This window comes from Eurypyga helias, unplaced genomic scaffold, assembly GCF_000690775.1.
Source record: "Eurypyga helias isolate BGI_N326 unplaced genomic scaffold, ASM69077v1 scaffold18521, whole genome shotgun sequence".
NCBI classification, from domain to species: Eukaryota; Metazoa; Chordata; class Aves; order Eurypygiformes; family Eurypygidae; genus Eurypyga; species Eurypyga helias.
The window spans coordinates 24,216-44,278 of NW_010230370.1; the positions used below are offsets into that span (position 1 = coordinate 24,216).

The following is a 20,063-nucleotide window of genomic DNA, read 5'->3' on the forward strand; positions in this document are numbered from 1 at the left end:
TATGGTAGTTGAAAAAAAAGAAGAAAAATATTCTTGTAGTAGGAGGGGAAAGAAACCTTCAAACACCTGTACGATCTGCCAAAAGGGCCATATATTTATATGGTGTTCCTAGAAAAAATATTATAGCATCTCAATGCTCCAGCCTATTCTGATGAAGGATTTTTTAATGCTATTAAATGGCAGAAAAGAAAAAGCAAACCAAACACAACTTTTTATATACCTAACTGGGAATTCACTAATATTCAGTGGTGGAAGCATCCTTATTGAAGATGGCACTTTAGCACTTCCATAAGGAATGGGGGCTTGGAAACCGAGCCATGAATTTTCCATTCAAGGGGTTTGACTTGGCACAGAAAGACGTCATGCAGACCGCAGCTGGCACCAGACACAGTTAAAAAGATCTGAGGCTATTAGTGCCTAAACAGCCACTAGAAATTATATTACATGATGGAGACTGGCTAATATAATCGAGCCAGCTAGTTATTGTGTGCATAATTTAATTATTTGACAAATTGCTTAGAAACACGGTGTTCTTGTTCCACACTTGTGCTGCGCTCACAGCATTACAAGGCGCACAGCAGAGGAACTGCTGGTGGGTGTGCAGTCATCTCGGAAGGTAGATGTTTCTTTTTAAGGCTTGTGAACTTGGAGAGGTTCACTGGCGTAGTCATGGTGGGGTGGCGTATGCAAAGATGGGTAGAGCCAACAGGGACGTGGCTGGGATAGCAAACTGGCTCGGAGACAGCTAGTGCTGCTTCAAGAGTATGCCTTGGAGGCTTTAGGGTAGTTGGAGAAATGACCCTCTCTTTTCCTTGTCTCTGTTACGAGAGTTGTTGGATTGCTGAGCTGTGTGGCCTGAAAGGAACCCCTTAAATAGTGGAGCAGATGTGGGATGCTTTTGGACCCCAAGATTATACCATCCCTGTGGATGGTGTTTAGTGTTCTTAGGTGAATTTGGGCCAAACTGGTTTATGGAAATGAATTCTGAAATAAAGGACCAAAAAACCCCAAACCTTGAAGCCGTGCATCACCAAGGAGCATTTTCCCAGAGCACTGAAGATTTAGGTACATGACTGAGGACATTTCTCTCTTAGAGACAGATGCACTCAACCTCTTAACCTAACTAGCAGTAATTTGGTGCAGGCTCCAAAGGAGGTAAAGGCTGGGGCAGTAAACAGGCCAAGAACTCCTCTAGTTTCAATCTGTTCTCTGAAAACCCACAAAGGAGCAGTGACACAGTGTGCATTAATGCATATGAGCTTGGAACACTGATCATGAGATTAACACGTGAAAAGCGGATGGCTTTTCCAAGGTTCATTTGTCAAGGAACAAAGTTGTGGGCATACCTTCCCATCGCATGTAATTTGACTACAAGCCATCCACTTCATTCCATAAATATGACAGCCTAGGGGGGCCTTCCTTGAGCTCTCCCAGCTGAGCAGCCTGGCTGTGTGGCGATGATCTCCCCTTGGGCTGGGACACCTCTCAAGGCTGCTCCTCGAGGCAGGGGGACCTTTTCTCAACGGCAGATCTTTGGTAAGCAACCGATATCACACATGACCTTGTAGTAACTTTGATTTGTGCCTTGGTAACTTTGATTGCGTCTTGCTGTCTTTGATTGTGTCTTGCTGACTTTGATTTGTGCCTTGGTATTTTTAAATCATTGTTCAAATGATTGAGCCATACAGTAGTCGAGTGAACCTTGCCACTGAACTTTAAGTCACACTTTTACAACATGAGATTAAACCCACTTTTGCTAATACCTTTGATGGTGATCCTTTAAGTGATCTGAAACACCCATTCGTGACAGCAAAGCATCTCCTAAGAGGTGCTACTTAAGAATCCCAACACCATCTGGAATAAAGCTGTGCAATAGTAATAAAGGACAAATCCTCTATCTTCTTGAACAATACCAAGTAAATAGGAAGACCCAATGGTGTCACTCTTTTTTTTCAGTTAGCCTTCCAAAATGTCAGAGGCTAAGCTGTTGCCATAAAACCAGGAATCAAATGCCATTTTCCAAGAATTGCAGCCTAATCAGTTCTGCCTGCAGAGCAGCTCAGGCTGTATAACAGTGTCCTGGGCAATGCACTGCACCGTGTCTCTGGCTGAGTCTGAGCAGTGGATCACCTCTTCTTGGGGTGTATTTCACAGTCCTTATTCCCTCGGTCGATCCAGCTGTGACCTGTCAGCCTGTGACTCCCTCCCTGCCTACAAGTCTTGCTTTTCTTACATTGTCAACCTGGATTCAGATGATGGGGTGGTTCACGCTTGGCATACAGGTGGAAAGCAGCCAGGATAGATAGCTGGATCTAGGATCTCGGAAGTGCTCCTGAATCTTCCACTTTAGCTGTTGCCTTCATGTCGAGATCTAATGTTGCCAGTCTTACATCTAATTATCAGCTGGAAGAAGTACTGGGATGAAGGGGAAAAAATTACCCGCCCGAATTTTTCACTGTCAAACAGAAATCCTTATAACGAGATCATGAGGGTATGAACATACACTGAGATGCCCTCAGAGCAGAAACCTTTCTACTGAGTGGCAGGTTTCTACTCAGCTGTTGAAATCAAAGGACTTGCCCTGTGGCAAACGAACTGATGATTTTGTGATTATTTTGGTTTTGCATGCCAGTTAACAAGGTTGTCAATGGCTTGATAGATTTCCAGGTGTATGGCATTGGCATAATTATGGAAAGAGCCTTGTTGCCTATCCAAGCACAGCTCTTATGCCCTTCTGTGAAAATAACCTTGACAGAATTTCTGCCAATTTTATTTATAAAAATTTTTGCCTCATTCAGGGTCTTTTTTCTTCTACAAAGAGAAAACTAAACCCAAGATAATTTCTTCAATGAAATTTCCTATTTAAGGTCACAAAATTTCCCAATACCCAACAACATTGAGACTATCTTGGAAAACCAGACGTGGCACTGGCAGTGGCATCCTTTCCTGACAAACTGGAATGTGAAGAGGGTGCGACTGCAGTGCAGGGATGGACAGAGGCATCTGGCTTCTAGGGTCCCTTATTCCCATTTTTTCTATAGACAGCAGTGCTTTTCCTGGTTGTGGCCTCTTCCTGGCAGGAATATATGCTCCTATTTTAAGCATATATAAAAGCATATGTATTGCATGCTCTGAGCAGTGGGAAAGGTGTCCAGAGTCAAACATTTATTTGCCAGGCTTAGAAAAAAAATAATGCTTGGTATCTAAGTGCCACCCACGCTGATGAAAATCCCTGCTTGCTAGCCTCTCACAGGAGCTGCATGAGCATGGACGAGATATTCTGCACTGTTTCCTTCAGACAGGTTGATAGAGATCACATCATCTGTTTGCTTCCTGAGAATTGCTCCACTTAGGTGGCAAATGGAGGGTGGTTTCAAACGCCCGGTCACCTGGGTCTTGTGCCTCATCCACAAGCAGCAGGCGGTTCTTGCTGAGTTCCTCCAAAGCTGGACTGAATGCCGCTGTTTTCCCTCCAAAGAAAGGGCAGCACAGTGATTTTCCAAGTGTGTTTTAGACAGCAGATGAAAAGGTTGCTGCAGTACAAGCAGTGGTGTGGTTTGAGCTTTAGTGGAGCACAAGGATTGCAGTGCTCTACCAGACTAGCTGATCTTGTCATTTGGAAACCCATTTTAGTGTGTCAAAGCAATGTGTCAAAACGCAAAATGGACAATTTCTTACCCCTCTGAAGACATCAGAGCCTACAAAAGGTGCGTACTGATTTTAGTGTCCTGTAGGAAACTAAAGGAGACTTCAGCACCTGACTGCCTTTGTGGATTTGGTCTGAATAACTGGTTTGTGCCATCAAATACGAGAACTTGGTGGGGGAAGAGAGGGCTGTGCCTTTTGTTTTATTAAGCCCTACGTGAAGCCATGTGGAGGCTCTCTATATGAATGTCTATTCTTTTTGGCATCTCACTGAGCTCCTTCTGCCGACCATATCGTAGAGATTAAATTTGCTGGATTAAATGTGATTAATTTCATAGAATAATTGTGGTTTGGGTTAGAAAAAATAACCCTTCTTCAAAATGTTTTGTTTCACTGTTTTGTAGGATGTCTTCTGTGTTTCACTCTGAGGTGGCTTCCATTTGAATGCCCATGCTATTTTCTCTCCCTATCCAATTTTTTTAATTCCATTTTTATGCTGAGTCCTTGCAGTGTGTGACACCATCAGTGGAGCCTGTGAGCAAAACATAAAGGTGGAATGACAAGCCCTGACACCAGGGCCATTATTATAAGTTATGTTCCTCCAGCTGCTAATGCAAGTAATATGTGGCTTAAGTGGGAAGAAAACCACCCCTCCCAACTCACCAGCACAGGTTGGATGCTGAATACTAATAGAGAGCCGTCTGCATCCAGTCCCCACTGGGAAAAAAAATATTTGTCAACTCAGTTCAAACAGTGCATAAATTGGAGGGAACTGCCATCTGCTGACAGACCCTTCCCCCACCTACGCTGCCTGCAAATCCTTCCTTATGAATATCTGCTCTGAGCAGTAGTATTCCCATCAACCTCTGTTCAGGATCTGCTTTTATCTGCTTCCTTGCCCCCCTCCCTGGAATTTCCAGAGTTCAGGATTCGCGGGGCTCTAAGGCACTGAAATACCGCACTCTCTGGCGGTCAGTACCAGCCCCGCGCTGGTGTGTAGCTACCTGTGGGTTCTGCTGTCCAAGCTCCTACGGCTCAGTTTTGTGGTGGCACCAGCAGCTCCCAGCTCTTGGTGCCTTCTATGGGAAGTGAAGGGTACACATCTTCCCTAAAAAAATAAGGGCGTAAACCAGAAAGTTTTTGCAATAAGGAATAAAAATGTAGAAATCCTGCAATGGAAGTGGCTATTAAAAGCATGCCCTGCTGTTTGGATGTGGCATTGTTCTCTGGTTTGCTTTTAAATAAGGCTTTTCATTGTAGCTAGAGAGGGAAAAAGGGAATTTTTGATGGATAAAAAAATAAATCATGGCAGCTGTTGAAATCAAAGGGCATAGGAAGGATGTCTCCATGGACAGCGGGAAAGCCAGGTTCACCGGAACACCATTGTAATTAGATAACATCCCACTAGTGGCAACATATGTCCTGCTGCCTGTGAGGAGATATCTTTTTTTTCATCCATGCTGTTGTGAAAATGCAACGTGTACCTCATCTACGGGAAAGGGGGGGAGGAACCAAGCCAAGCGCGCTGTTGTTGATGGGAGGTTGACATCATCTTTCACGGATGTTAGGGGCCTCTTCCCTTGCTCTGTGGAGGCTGGGGAGTTTTTTGGTGTGGTAACGATGTTCTCTCTTCTCCATTCCAGCAGACACTCCCCACTTAAGGGAACATTTGGGAATCATATCAGACTTTGGGGAAGGGGTGGGCAAATCCCCCCTGTTCTTTTACCCACTCGAGCAGTCACACGTGACAGATTCATGCCTGCAGCACTCCTAGGTTTTATCTGCTCACTAAATTTTATTTCCCCTCTGTGAGTGTTTATAGTGCTTAGAGACTGCCAAGGTTCGTGTTAATCATAAAAAAAAGTGAAGGTTTATTAGGTATTGCAGCTCTGTGATTCTTTGGTGTTTGCATGTTAATGAAGCTTTGTATGCTCTGGAACAGCTAGAGGTGGATCTTAGCTCTGGTGTGGCTAAATAGCCAGGGGTGGATTTTTCTTCCCTTCCCTCTGGGTTTTAAGATCTTACATGACATTTCATCCCAGAGCAATTTTACACTATGTATCATCGTGTGTAATATTGTGTCACGCTGTAATTTTGCAAGTGCATGAAACGGCGGGAGGGAGGTGAGAATGGGCTCAATTACACCCAGGAGGGGGAGAGAGCTCAGCAGAGGGACCTGCTCCTGGGAGGTAATGAATTGGGTGTCAGCACTTTGCTGGAGCAGAACAGCAGAGCAGAGGGGCATTTATTCTTTTTAGGGGCTCAGTGGGCAGACAAGAGGAAAGGAACCAGTCAAATCACATTACTAATGGCCATTTCCATAGGCTGTGCGTGTACGTGGGATTTAACAAAAGAAGGGACATTCATTCTCGCTCCAGACAGCTCCGTTCTTTCTTTTTCTGAATGCTAGAGGAAGAACTTGGCTATTTTAGCTGGCTCTGAGTAACAAACCTTCAAAGCAGCTTTGGTGGCCACTCTTGGGGAAGGCGGACACAGTCATTGTGGGTGAGGGAGACACCACATTGTTCAGGGATATTCACCTTTCACAGACTCTTCTCTAGGTGCGGTCAGCCCCGAGGGATCCCTCTGGGATGGGGGAACTGTGATGCAGAAGGGGAGAAAGGAGTGAGGGAGACATTAGGGCAGGAGGGGTTGTGTGTGCAGGATGTGTGTGTGCTGCTGGTGTGCAGCTGTTGGTAGCCCTGGTGATGAAGGTTGTATTTACCACAGAAAGCTAGAGGATCAGCAGCTTGTAACTGCTCAGGAACAAGAGGTACTTTCTCCCTGAGTTACGCTCTATGCATTCCCAGGTGGCAGGAGGTGTAATTTCATTGCCCTTTGTCTCTTCCTTTGCCCTGAGCACAAGTTTGTTCCTTCAGGTTAACTTAAGCAAGATTTCTTTTTTTCACCATACATCGTATTTAGGAGAGAGCAACCAAACCAGAGCACTGAGCGTTTCTTACTTTCTGAATTGCTAGCCAGGGTTGCTCTCTAAGCAAGATGTAGAGCAAGATGTATGTCTCGCTTTAGTGTCTTCAGAGTAACCTCAAAGGGGACTTGTTTCTTTGTCATCTTTGTATTACTCTGTCAGTTGTCATCAGAGGAAGTACCATGCTCCTCGTTTAAATGGGGAAGAGTTGATGGACATTATTCTACAGGAGGAAATGGTCTTCCACATTGGCCTGCCAGAGCTGGGTCGTGATGGGTCTTGTTGGAGAAGGGTCTTTTTCCCAGGTCTCCTGTTGGAAAAAGTAGAGGGTGTTGGCAGGCTTAATCCAGGAATTCTCTCCTTTTGACTATACTTTTTCAGAGTGACATTTAAACTTTCTTTTTAATATGACTTCTCTTCGAGACAGAAATCATGGCAAATTCCATTTCCATCTCCCTTAAATTCAATAGAGACTTCTTCAACACTGTGAAAAGGGACATGGCTTCCCCAGATTGGGAACCCATTGGCTACCACAAAGCTGGTCTGAAATACTCCCATTCAAACTTGCAGGAAAGTGTGCTTTGATCAAGAGGAGGTGGAGCCCATCTTTTCTTGGTCAGACCAGTGCAGTACACACATCTGTACTCCTTTTCTACCAGCTACCTTTTCAGCACACCAGGACTCTTACACATGTTCTCTGATGAGATCCAGCAGTAAGTGCTTCTCCCTCTGCAGCTGCTTTTTGCTTAATTGACCCATTTTGCAGCAAATTAGGCCCCAAGGAGGAGGTTAATATAAGCAGTTATTCTGAAAGGTGGGTCGGGGCTTCAGTGAACTGTTCATCATTGGAAAAGCCTGTTAGCCCCAATTTTCTTAGCATTTTATACTTTATTCTAAAATACTCTGACTTAACAATGAACTTAGAAATCTCTCCTGCTAGACAGAGTCTCCACACCTCTCTCTTTCCTGACTTTTCAACAGGATTTGTTGGGCCAGATTTAACACCATACATGCAAGTTTACCTTCACTCTTTCTTTTTGTCTTAAAACAGACACCATAATTGTAGCTCTGGATCTTCCAGCATTGCAGGTGGCATTGCCAGGGCTGCTGTAGCTTCTCTGAGTCATAGTGCCAGTGTGCCATGTGAGACGTAGGAATGCATCTCACCAGCCAGTGCAATTTTCAGTGACCCCTCTCAGTCTGTGCAGGGATTGCATATCATCCAGATTTTCAGAATTGCAGCTGCTACAATGACCGAAACAGAAAATTAGGGTAAAATTCAGTGTGAAACAATATTAAGCAATTAGTGTATCTTTATTGATATACTATTACTAATATTACATAATATTACTGTAATATTAATAGTAGTATGTTGATGGATTCTGAGATGTGGCCAGCTTGCTCCTTATTAGCTGCTGTTCCTGACAAGCCTGTCCACTATACTGTAGGAATTATCTCTGTATTTCCCCACTTTCTACCATCACAACTCCTATACATTAGTAAGGAACAACTTCTGCCTGTACCTACCATTCAATTTCCTTGAACACCCGCACAGGAAAATAAAGAGGATTGTGACATAACTAGCAACAAAAGGGTGGATGAACCCTGAATGACTGGATGGAGCTGAAAAATTTGTGGCTCTTCCCTGCTAGGGTGGTACATTACGATTGCCTGTAGCACTGGTAGGTGCAGCCCTGATGTCGAGGGGAGGGCATCTTTTTGAGGCTGAGCACACGCACGGTGCAGCAGTAGCATGCCTGCAGGCAGGGGCATTCGCCACGGGCAGGCACACAGTCCCTGCCACACTCTACCATTGCGGTTCCCTCAGTGGATGGGTTTTGATGTGACCAGGGAAAATTTGAAGCCCTGGGCTCAGCTTCTGGTGCCATGATGGCAAAGTGGAATTCTGAAGTGAACAGATCGAGGTTGTGGGTAGGAAAAAGCTCCACTGATCGCTATGCCTCCTGTAAATCCATGCCTGACTTTTCCTGTAGGAACTTCCCCAGCATGAGTTTTCACAGCCTCACTGGGGAAAGGAACACTGCATCCTCTTCCCTGTGCAGGCAGACATCTTGCAAAATGTGTGCTGCTGGTCCCAGCGAGCCAGAGCAAGCTGGGGAGCTGCCGCAGCTCCCTCCCCATGTCCCCATGCTGCTGGCTGTGACACAGCTTTAAATGTTTCCCCTGAAGTGTTCCCACCCCCATCATCTCTGTAAGTGAGTTCATTTGATTCGGAGCTCTAGTTTGCATGGTAACAGTGGAGCCCCAGGGATTATGGTATTTTTTTCATGCCAATCCAGATCAGTGTGAGACGGCAGTCTCGACAGGATGGGTTGCTGTAATTTGGGCAGTAGCAGTCCAGAGCCATTTATGCTGCATTTGTGGAATTACCAGCTGGGACCAAGAAAGCTTTGAGGAAGTGGAGAGTGAGAGTGCATTTGGGACCCTTGCTGAGCCCTTAGAGAGGACACAGCTCAGCTAAAATCAAGGATCATGGCCTCAGACCAGACTTCTGAGTGTGGACAGGAAACTTACTGTTGAATAAACTATTAAGAGGGACCTGGAAGGGCTGGAGAGAAGGGAGCTACAGCAAAGAAACAGCATGGTGCAGCAAAGTAACCTGCTTGGGAATGAGGAGAGGGGGAATATTTGAGCCCCAAAGAGGGTATTGTGTCTGGTACCTCCAACACCAGCCTCTGCTCTTGGACATGCTGTAAGATTTCCATGCTGGGCTTTGTCAGTGGTTGGGGTATTCTCCTTTTACAGCTTTGATAAATAGAGAAGGATTCCCTTTCTCCCGCCCTCCCTTCTGCAAGGTACTCAAGGCACAACTTATCCTTGTCTCATCGCCCAGAAGGCACAAAGGGATGTGTGGTACAAAGACTTCATTCTTCCTCCCTGCTCACCTACCTCTGCTCTCGGGAAAGCAGGATCTTGCCATGGTTATAAAGCAGTTTATCTGCACAGATTAGACCCCGAATGTGGACTCTGGCTGCTGGCTGATCCTGCTGGGGCAGCAGATGATGCTGCTGGCCGAACAGCTGAGAGCATGGGAACACAAAGCCACCAAGAACACCAAATGCCTCGGTAAAATCCCTACATTCCCAAGGAGTTAAACGCAGGAATGTGCACCCCTGAAGGTCTTGGCGGGGGGGGGATGGAAATGATGTGAGAATTCAGGGCTATTGGATCTAGCATTCATTCAATTACCATGCTTAGTTAAGTACTGCACAGTGGAGTGAAGACTGCAGTCTGTTAGGATGGCTGTTACTATAAGTCATTTAATTATGAGGTTGCTCATATGCCATTTTAACATATGTAGAGTAACATTATCCCTCTTTTGTAGGTCACTATTCTCATAAGTCTGGCTCTTGCATTCCTTGCCTGCATAGTGTTTCTTGTGGTGTACAAAGCCTTTACTTACGACCACAGTTGCCCAGATGGATTTGTTTATAAGGTAAGAAACTTCAGATGGATGAATTGCCTGAGATAATGATAGACTCTAATTGACTACATGGTTACAGTCTAGTCTGCTTTTTTTGACCAGGCCAAACCATTTGGCAAGAATGTGTTGAAATGGGAAAAGTGTTATGGGAAATGTGGACTTGCATCTGCCTCCATCAGCTACTGTTACACTGTAATTGTTGGGATTAACATTTGGTGAACACTACAGACAGATGTTCAGGAACAATCCCTCATATTTGTGAATGGATTTATCGCAGCTGGAATCCTGCATTTGCTTCCCACACGTTCAAGTGACTGAGGTTTACTGGCATACATTTTAATGCAAAGCAAACTCCTAGAGAGCTGGCACATCTGTCCTTTGTGAAAGAAATCAGAATTTGCCCAGGTAGTTAATTTTTAGATGCTTTTGAACTTCCACCAAGAACAAACCCATGTAACTTAATTGCTAAAACCCTGCTGTCCAGTGGATTTATATAGAATATTCAGAAAGAACTATCTCCCTGGGCTGTTGAGATTAAAAAAAAAAAAAAGAAAAAAAGGTTTGCAAAATAGTTCAGTGGCTCCTTACTGTGTATAAACTCATAACCTCACAGGAGTCCTGACCACACCAGGGATAATCTGCGAGCTGGAAAATAGAGTAAGGATCTTGGTGTATTGGTCATTGCGAATCATTCTGTTAGGTTATATGAAAATGAAGTTAAGATGGGGTCATGAATTTCAGAATCAGATCCAAACCCGACCATCTGAAAACATTAAAGGTTTTGGGCTCAGGTTTCAGCTAGTCACATTGAACTGAGAGTTGGGGTATCTCATAATTTAGTAATAACTGTACCTGAGGCCCCTTGTGTCCTCGGCACTAATTTGACTCCGGTGGATACCAACCCATCCGACATTTAATTGCTCTTTTACAGCTGTTGCAAAGTGAATTGTTTTATCTGCACAATTCTTAGCACACAAGTGTCTGCAGCAGCAGAGAGGCGTGGGCAACGCTCTGACCAGGGCTGCCCAGCTGGGCTGTGCTTCCTACCACGCCAGACCGAGGTGGTCATCCTACAGGTCAGAGAGAGCTCCCTGTAACAGAGCTGCACATAAGCAGCTCGCTCTGCCTCTGCCTGTCCTCATTTGTCTGAGGAGGATTAATTCTGGACTTGGCTCTACAGAGCTTTTGGTCAGCACATGGTAAGAGCTGCTCAGCCAGCCCTGCTAGGACTCTGGCGAGCGGCCTCCGTCTCTGTGCGTGCCAGTAACATGCCAAACCACTCAGACTTTCATTTTACAGTCCCCATTTCCCATCCACGGACGAAATCAGCCTGCAATCAGGGTTGCCAATAGCAACAGGTTTTGAAAGCTTCTGCCCGGCTCTAAACTTTGTGCATTCCCACGGCGCAGGAAGGCAGGCAGGGCTATGCAGCAGACGCTCCCGCAGCAGCAAGTCTGAGTCAAGCGTCATCCGTGCGAGCAGCTAACCCTGAGATTTTTAAAGTGAGAGCCTGAGGCTGATGGGACCACTCTTTACCTTTACTTTTCTCTTTCCTTTTTGCTTTCTTCCTGCCTCCAGCACAAGCGGTGCATCCCGGCCTCGCTGGACGCGTACTACTCCGCACAGGATTCCAACTCCCGGGGCAGGTTCTACACTGTCATCAGCCACTACAGCATGGCCAAGCAGACCAGCTCCCGGGCCGTATCGCCCTGGCTGTCTTCAGGATCGGTAAACCATGAAGCCAAGGCTGCCAAGACAGAAGGTCATTAAAGTTAACGAGTGGTGATGGGCAAAGTGGGAGGGTGGGGGGGGACAACACCATGTCTATACTGCATCGCTCTAGCTGAGGGTGCTGTGCTAACAGCACAACAGGAATAAATAAAACCCATGTGCAGGAGTCATCTTAATGGATATTTCTTTTTGTGCATTGTTCTCGTTGATTTGTAACCAGTCGAGCTCTTGTACAAAGGCATGTTTGATGTTGACTGTACCTTACGATGTAAAAATATTTTTAAATCATTGCTTAACTATTTGTTAGAAAAAGAAATTAAAAAACAAAAAAAGCAAATTAGAGAAACAGCCAGGAGAGGGTAAAAGCAGCAAAGAGAATTCCGCAAAGTTTTAGCACTGCTGGGAAGCTGACGCAGAAGCTTAACATGCAGTGAAGGAACAGCTGAAATCCTTTCGAGAGAGGGGGTAGAGGGAACCTGGTACAGAGACATTGTGATGTCGTTTAGCTTGCCAAAGGGAGGATATTTTGCTGTCAAATTGAATCTAGCATCAGTGTTCATTTGCTGATAGAGAAATGCAAGCATCCCCTCCTCCCTCAAACACAGGCACGTGCAAACACACGTGCATACACCTCCCTGTGCAGTGGTCTAGGTAAATCCAGAACGATCTAGGCATTTGTAATCAGCCACCACCGTGCTGGTGACCTTGGCTGGGCTCTGAGGCTGAAATCCTGGTTGCTGTTTGGATATGGAGCAGGATGGAAGCAGGCGGAGGCTGCTCTAGTGAAATCATTAATACACTTCTGAGCACAGGACCAGGAGTCAGGAGATCAGGGCTTTATTTCTGCTGCTGGCACAGATTTTCTGCATGACCTTTGACAAGTTATGTGAGGCTTCATCCGTTGGGACCTCCCTCCAGAGGGTCACCAGGAGACAAAGAAATGCCATCATAAATTGAGGAGCCTCTCAAGAAAGTGATAGTAGAGAACACTATTAAACCTCTATCTATTCAGCCCCTAATTTTCCCTCACCCATGAAATGGGATGCTCCTGCTTCCCCCCTTCAACTTCAGCTGGTTCAGTATGTCATGTCATCCTAGGTAATTAGAGAGGGATGGCCGTAGCACGCTCTCAGAGTACAAGGGTCCCATCAAATCCCTGCTTGCAGACACAGACCAGACCCCAAGCTTCATCCAGTCCTGGCCAAAGTAAAACATCCTTTCCCCACACATGGCATGTGCAATTACTGCAGACTGGTAGGATTTGAAAATAAAAAAAAAGGATTCTCTTTTTTCAGAGCTGCAAGCCATTGCTGCAAAGCGGCTCTGCCCCTCGGTAGCGCAGGCAGGGCGAGACTGAGCAGGAGCAGAGCGCACAGGGAGGACATGGTTCGCTTTTGACTAAGGCTGCTCTTTCAGATTTGTGGTTAGACTGGGATGGAAATTAGGAACCGGCCCCTTCTTCCCCCGCATTGGGCAGTTTTGTCCTCCATTTCGCATACATAGACACTAGAGGGTGTGGATGAGGGCAGAACGCCTGAGTCCTAACAGGCATCATGATAAATAACTGTATAGCGTAGCTAAAAATGTAGTGCCAAATGCCATTGTCTGACTTCCCTTCCACCTGTAAATTCATTCCTCACTCAAAATGTACAAACCACCCCCTCCACCAACAATCAAAACTCCAGCAAACCACTGAACAGTTTATAATTTTGTGGTGTATTTTTTGTCAGTAGGTAGCAGAGACTGAAGTATTTTTTGGTGTAATTCTTGAACTTTTCTGACGGGATTAAATAAAAGCTAGATGTGACTGAGCGTCTCTGTGGCTCCGGCAGGTTTATTTTCTGGTGACTCGTGCTGCGGGCCGGGAGGCGGCGAGTGGCGCGGTGCGCGTGCTGAGTGCGGAGACTGCGTCTTTGTGCAGGATCGGAGGTGACTCTGACTTTCAGGAAGCATTTTCAGAGCTTGCTATTTTCCCCTTTAACGGCTGGGGGGTTGATTCCATATGTTCCTGACCCCTTTTCAATTGCAAACCAAAAACTAGCAATTAAACCCAAGGTGATCTTCAAAGCAAGCGGTGCTTGCTTATTATTGGTGATTCTTGACTCTACAGAGGGACTTCCCTCTCGTTTTAAGGCCAATGGATGATTGAACCTTTGGCTGGCAGCAACGTCTGCTTTGCCATCTACTTGCATTACAACATGCACGCGCTCAGCTCCGCTGGAGCTGGCTCCCTAAGCTGAGCCGTTGCAGAAAGCCTGCTGCAAGGAAATACAGTTGACAGACCAAGAGCCACAGCTGGACTTTGGAAAAGTTGAGCTTTGTATCCAAACTCTGCAGCTTGGTTTCTGATGAAACCCCAGCTGTATTCATCTCACATTGTTCAGAAAGCAGACTGTGTTTCCTCAAGTCCTTCGACTCTTTGAAACGGAATGATACCCTGGCATTAAACTGGCTCATTCCCAAAGGCTAAAGAACATTTTATAAAAAAAAAAATATCCCAAACCTTGGATGGCTTTCCTTCCAAAAAAAAGTGTATTCAGAGTTGTGAAATTGAGCTACCGCAGGAGAAGCCACTCTGGTGTTAGAGGTCACCACCGAGTACTTGTGAAACATATTAAAAGGGATTCAGTGCGCTTTGCAGAACTGAGTCACAGGATAATTTGACCATGGTATTTCTATTGCCACTCTCCCAGCAATGCTCTAGCCGTATGTTTGCTTTAGTCTGAAAAACCCAGGAAACAAATCATTTGAATTAAAAGGTTCTAGCTATTATTAGATAAGTGAGTCAGTGGGGGTAACCATTCCTATTTAATAAAGAAAAGATCAACTTCTGTGTGGTGCAGGATGGAAAAAATAAAGGCCCAAGCAAGTCTCATGGGACAGCAAAAGAAACCAAGCCACCCAACTCCAGCTGCAACTCCCATTACTGTGAACGGTGTCAGTACAGGTTTTGTACACGCTGCAGTAGAGCTTCCAGGATCAAGCACGTATTGTAATCACAGTAAGAGAGAGAGAGTATATTGAATTGCAGTACATCATCTTATTTCAGTCTTTAAAAGCCTCCTTCAGGGTTGATCATATGTTTTTAATGCTGATTAAAGTAGCATATTTGTGACAGTGCAGACTCATCCTGGCTGTCATCTCTCTGTGCATCTAAAGCTCCTGACTGGCCCTGCAGAGTAGTGTTTTTGTGAGCTAGTGCCTGGGTGAGGGCTCAGCCTCAGCCCTGGATGGCACTAGTGAACAAGAGCCTTCTCTGGGCTTCTCCCAGCATTTATCTGGTGGCCAGGTCAAGTCAGCTCCATCCTCTTCATCTGTGACCGGCCCCGCTAAAGCACGAGTCCCTTTGGGCCAATCTTCTCCTTTGTACTAGATGCTGCAGTGGGCTCAGATTTTGGATTCTCCACAAAAATATGCTTTTAGGCCACTGGGACTGGAAGAGTTGATTTCTCTTCCAAGACAGTCATGCAGGAGATGGGCGCCTGGACTGTTTGTCCTATCTGGACTGGTAGGAAGGGATGCACAAAGGGGTGCACAAGAGTGCCAGCACATGAATGAGCTCTTCTTGTGGGGACAAGGGCATCCTGAACAGGCAGCGATCCTGTGGAATGACTGGCAAAACATGTGGGAAAAAAATGGCTTTACTGAAGGTGTGGTGATGCTGTGATGGGAACTCAGCTGCCCCCCAGCCTAGGCTTGGGAAGGGAAGGAAGAAACTGGGGCTGTTTGAGCCTGAGAAAGATCAAGAACAAGAGAAAAAGAGATTGCTACCAGCCAGGACATGGAAGCAAGCACTGCTTTTTGATTGTAACCCAATGACCCTGAAGCACTACATCCTCCTTGACTAATACAGACTGTCTTGTTTTGGAAAAGCTGCCGATTGTTGCTACAAACATCTGCTGACTGCAGCATGCCCCGAGGGGAATCGCTCCACCCCTGATTCAAATCCTCTTGGACTGCCTGCAAAAACAGGGTGAGAACAGGAGGTGCCGACGGCAGGACCCCATGGATGATGGAGCAGTGTTGGCAAAACCAGAGGGGTCTGTCCAGAGCCTTGGATCCACGTTAGAGCCTTGGATCTATGTTAGAAAGACAGCTCAAGGTGCTGACAGTGTCTGTTACAAGATCAGAAAAGGAACAGTCCCAGTCCCTTTGCATATGAAATTTTTTTCCCCTTTATCCTCCTTCGTGCTTGCCAGCTGTTTCTGGTTTGTAATAATACCTCGAGTGATAAGCATAAGGGTCATGCACTGAACTGTCTACAATCACATTTTATACTATTAGTCAGGGGTTTTTTAAAGCACCCTAATTATTACAGTCAAACCGGATTAAGCTATTCCTCTAATAGATTTTCAGTTCCTGTAAAATAGGCCAGGGAAAATTACTTACAGGAGGGGACGGGGGAAGGGAAGGCTCTTCCCTTCTGTCTCGTTTGCCTTTGCTTTTTTTAAAAAGCCGCGCAGTGGCAGGGGTGTTACAGGGGTCCCACAGAGAGCGTTGGATGAGTGCCCAGCACAGTCAAGCGACTCTGGAACTCACGTCCCCTTCTCACCTGGGCTGCTGCCCCGTGGGGACAAAAAAGAAAGATGCAATGCTTTTGATTGAGAATGTTACTTTACTCGTGAGGGTGCCTGACAAGTCATTTGATGGGTTGTGGGTTGCTCCATTGTGGAAAATAATCCACAGCAAGTTGAAGTACAGGGAGGTGCTAAATGCGCTGGCATTATGCCTGAGCCGCTCGCTCGTCGCTGGGAAGGGCCGGGCAGGATTAGTGCTGAAGAGGCTTTTGTCCTGCAGACGCTGAATGGTGAAAGCAGAGCAAGGAGAAATGGTAAAGCCTCTTGACAGCAGGTTACCCTGGCATGGCCAGTGCCCTGCCCTGCTCTGACATGACGAGGGAGCCTGAGCCGGGGCAGGAACTGGGGATGTGCATCACCTCCCACCGCCGAGGGTCCTGCCTGTGCGGAGGGGCTGCTGCAGCTGCCCCCAGTCCCCGTCAGCGCAGGGGGGACAGAAACAGGATGCTCCATGGCTTCCCTGGCTGATAACCCACACCGTGAGCAATCATGGAAACGCTGCAGACTGAGGCAGCCATTAATAAAATATTTACAGCACTCGGGCAACAGCATTTAAGATGAATTGCGCGAGGCTTCCCCGTGGCAATCGGTGATTGATGGTGACATTATTACTTACTGCTCCCCTGCCCTCCTCCATCGGCACGGCTTAGCGAAGGCCAGGGTTCGCCAGCTGCAAATGGCCAAGGAGTGCCTAGCCCTTCACGATCTCGGGGGTTAAAAGGAGCCAAGCTTGTGCTGCGTGGGGCTGCGGAGTCACAGCGAGCCCAGCTCTCCTTTACAGCCAGTAAATCCCTGCCAGCAGGTTGCTTTAAGCGCACAGTGCAAATCCAAGGGAGATACCGTCTGCTGTGGCAAGAGGAGCAATTCCCACTGACGATGCCAGCTTCTGCCAGCAGCTTTCCAGCCACTGCTTGACCACAGTGGTGGCACCAGGTTTCTGCAGGGACTGCTGCTGGGGGCTCCACAGTGCTGTCTCCCAGCTGGATAAACACGTAGCTACTGGTGGCCTTCTGACAACCCAAAAAAACAAGTTCCAAATCCTCACAGTCATTAAATATCTGCTTTGCAGGCCTGCGGGTGAACCCTGCTCGTTTGGGCAACAGCCAGTGCAGGTAATTAGCTCGCCCTGTCACTCAAATGGAAACAGCACTGCAGCATTGCACCGGTTTCTGCTGAACAGTCGCTTACTCTCAACCCCTCCAGTTGTGGCTACATTTCAGTGGTGGGTAAATTGATTTCTGTCTATATTTTGTATGCCAGGTTATTACAATTACTCTTCAGGATCCTTTGGGATGAAAGGCTATTATAGAGATGAAAGCTCATTAACAATAAATATAAAGGGTCAAAACTCCCCATAAAGATGTATTAGAAACAGATTCTAGTTTGGAAATATAAACACAGCATTTGGCAGAGGCCTGGACTGGCTAGGCTGGTGTGCAAGACAGCTTAATCCACTGGGAAGATGTGGCTATTTTTATAGCAACCAGTAGAATTACTATGTGAATTATGGAGCTTTGGCTTACTGGAAAAACAACTCCCCCCTTCCATCAAGAAAAAATGAATTGTTGGGGGAATGGGATGGGGGTGGAATAAGATAATTTCTTCCATTGAAAATACAGATTTTGTACTACAGCTGGAGGATTTTGGGGAATTTACAAAAAGAATTAAAAAGAAAAAAAACCCACACCCAAAAATAGAGGTGAAGGGAGTTTTGAGATTACAGTGGTAGCAAAGAAAGTACCTGAACAGTGAAAAACCCAACTTTTTTTTAGATAAGTTTTCAGAAATTCATTAACAGAGAGGAAACCGAATCTGAATTTTCCCCAAAATATTTGACCCACCAACATTCCAAACACTTTCCCATGTGAGTACCTTGAGTGAACTCCAGCTCCCTCACACACAGGGTGGAAATGAAGCCTTATCTTGCCATTTTCAGGGCCATCTCCCCCTCACAGTGTACTGGAGACACCGTTTTGCTCTGCAGACTCTCAGCTGTTCCTGTTGAAGGGCCGTGGTGGTTTTGTAGTGTTAACAGGAGAGGATCCCTGGGGAGTCTGCAGGCAAACACACATGGCAGTGATTTGGGGATACGGACTGCTCCAAGCGCTTGAGCAGGACCAGCATTTCAAATGCAACCTCGTTAGCTCTTGGGTGCTAATGGCTAAGAGAAGGTTACAGGTTACACAAGACCATTTGAGTCGTTTTGGTTTGAAGCTGCAAGCAATGAGTATTTCAGGAGAACCATTTTTCTCAATCTGATCCTCAGGCTGAAGGTCTAGATGAGAGTAACAGAGGGAGAGAAGTGGGTTTATGATTTTTGCTGAGGAGGAGGCACTGTCAGCAGAATTGGGCTCCCGCAGGGCTCCGGCATCGCTCTTCGTGCGAGCTGACTCAAGCTCCAGTTCACGGAGGTGTTGCAGTCACTTAACCTTTAAAGATGGAGCATTCTCTCCTTGTTCCACGTTATCCCTTGAGAAGGTATTTTTCTGATGGTTTTGATCAATTGGCATAATCACTGAGAACTTAAGATGGGTAATTAAGATGTTAAAGTCTTTGGCTGATAAAAACTACATTAATCTGTGCATGCTCCACATCTGTGCTGTCACCCCATCCTGCAACATACCCCATTATTCCCTTACTGCTGTGTCTTGACCTTGCCTAAAAAAATGACAATGATATAATCTTTTTTAAAAGGAAAAAGTAAGGATAAAAAAAAAAAAACCAAACCCAAAACACACACAAAAACATGCCACTTTAACCTTCTCAAACTAAATAAACAAGGGTGGGGAGAAAAATCTCTACTGTGCGTTATTCGGGGAGAGGGTTTTGTTGCTTTTCTCTGCTGCATTCAATCTGCGCGGCAGAGTGGTGCCTGCCTATAAAAAAGGGTTGACTTGCCATCCCTTCAGCCCTTTTATTTCCAGTAATATTTTGGCGTGTACGTGACGGAGAAGCTGTTGATTTTCTCACAGACACATACTAATATCCCGCCTGATGAAGGGAGCACCCGAAAAGGCAGGAGAGTATGAAGGGGAGGAGGAAGTAAAACATTTGCGTCCCTACAACAGCCGCTATTTCGTAGGTATTGGTGATTCCTTCTGTGGAAAGTTATTATAAGGCCCATTAAAACGGCTGCGGGGATGTGTGTGCACCATCAGTCTGAGAGAGGGAAATGACGACTGGGCTGCTCTCTTCAGAGGGAAGATGGAAGGGCACAGCCTGGTGACCAGCATCGCTGCTGATGTGCATGGGCGGGTGTGCATCCCTCTAGCTGTATATGGACGAGTGCTCCCCACAGAAATCCATATAAAAGCAAAAAGAGGCAACTCGGGTGAACTGTAAGTGTATTTTCAAGAAAACACCACCTCCTATTACTACTGTTACTACTTTCAGGGACATACTGCCATAATCCCCTGCTAGAAGTACTGCTGACTCGATGGGAATTCAGTGCTATTAAAGGAACAAACCTTACGCTGCGGTCTGTGGGCCCCATATATGCTTTATTGCTGCACAGAGGAAAACCTGATGGGCCTAAGTAAACTCAGAGTTTTCCTGTGCTACAGCCTCTGCAAACATGCTGCAAAAAGGTAGAGCCTTGGAAAAAAGTGATTGAGGAGAGTGGGCTGGCAGCCAAAGGAGGCAAGAGCAGTGCCTGCACCAAGGTGAAATTGGTTGCCCAACTCGCAGTTCCTCACCCAACGCCCAGCCTGAACCCGTCCCTTGGCAGTGAAGAGTC

General features: G+C 46.2%; 1 protein-coding gene across 2 annotated transcripts in view; it reads left to right on the top strand.

Moving 5' to 3' along the window:
• Positions 1 to 12,314, top strand: part of LOC104516407 (neuron-specific protein family member 2) — a 36,349-nt gene extending 24,035 nt beyond the window's left edge. The window contains exons 4-5 of one of the 2 annotated variants that reach the window (XM_010160720.1): positions 9,921 to 10,031; positions 11,598 to 12,062. In XM_010160720.1, coding sequence (XP_010159022.1) covers positions 9,921 to 10,031; positions 11,598 to 11,789 — 303 coding nt within the window. In that variant the 3' untranslated portion in view covers positions 11,790 to 12,062. Of the gene's footprint in view, positions 1 to 9,920; positions 10,032 to 11,597 lie in introns of both variants that reach the window. The other variant, XM_010160721.1, reaches the window with a different exon arrangement.
• Positions 12,315 to 20,063: the final 7,749 nt, after the last annotated feature.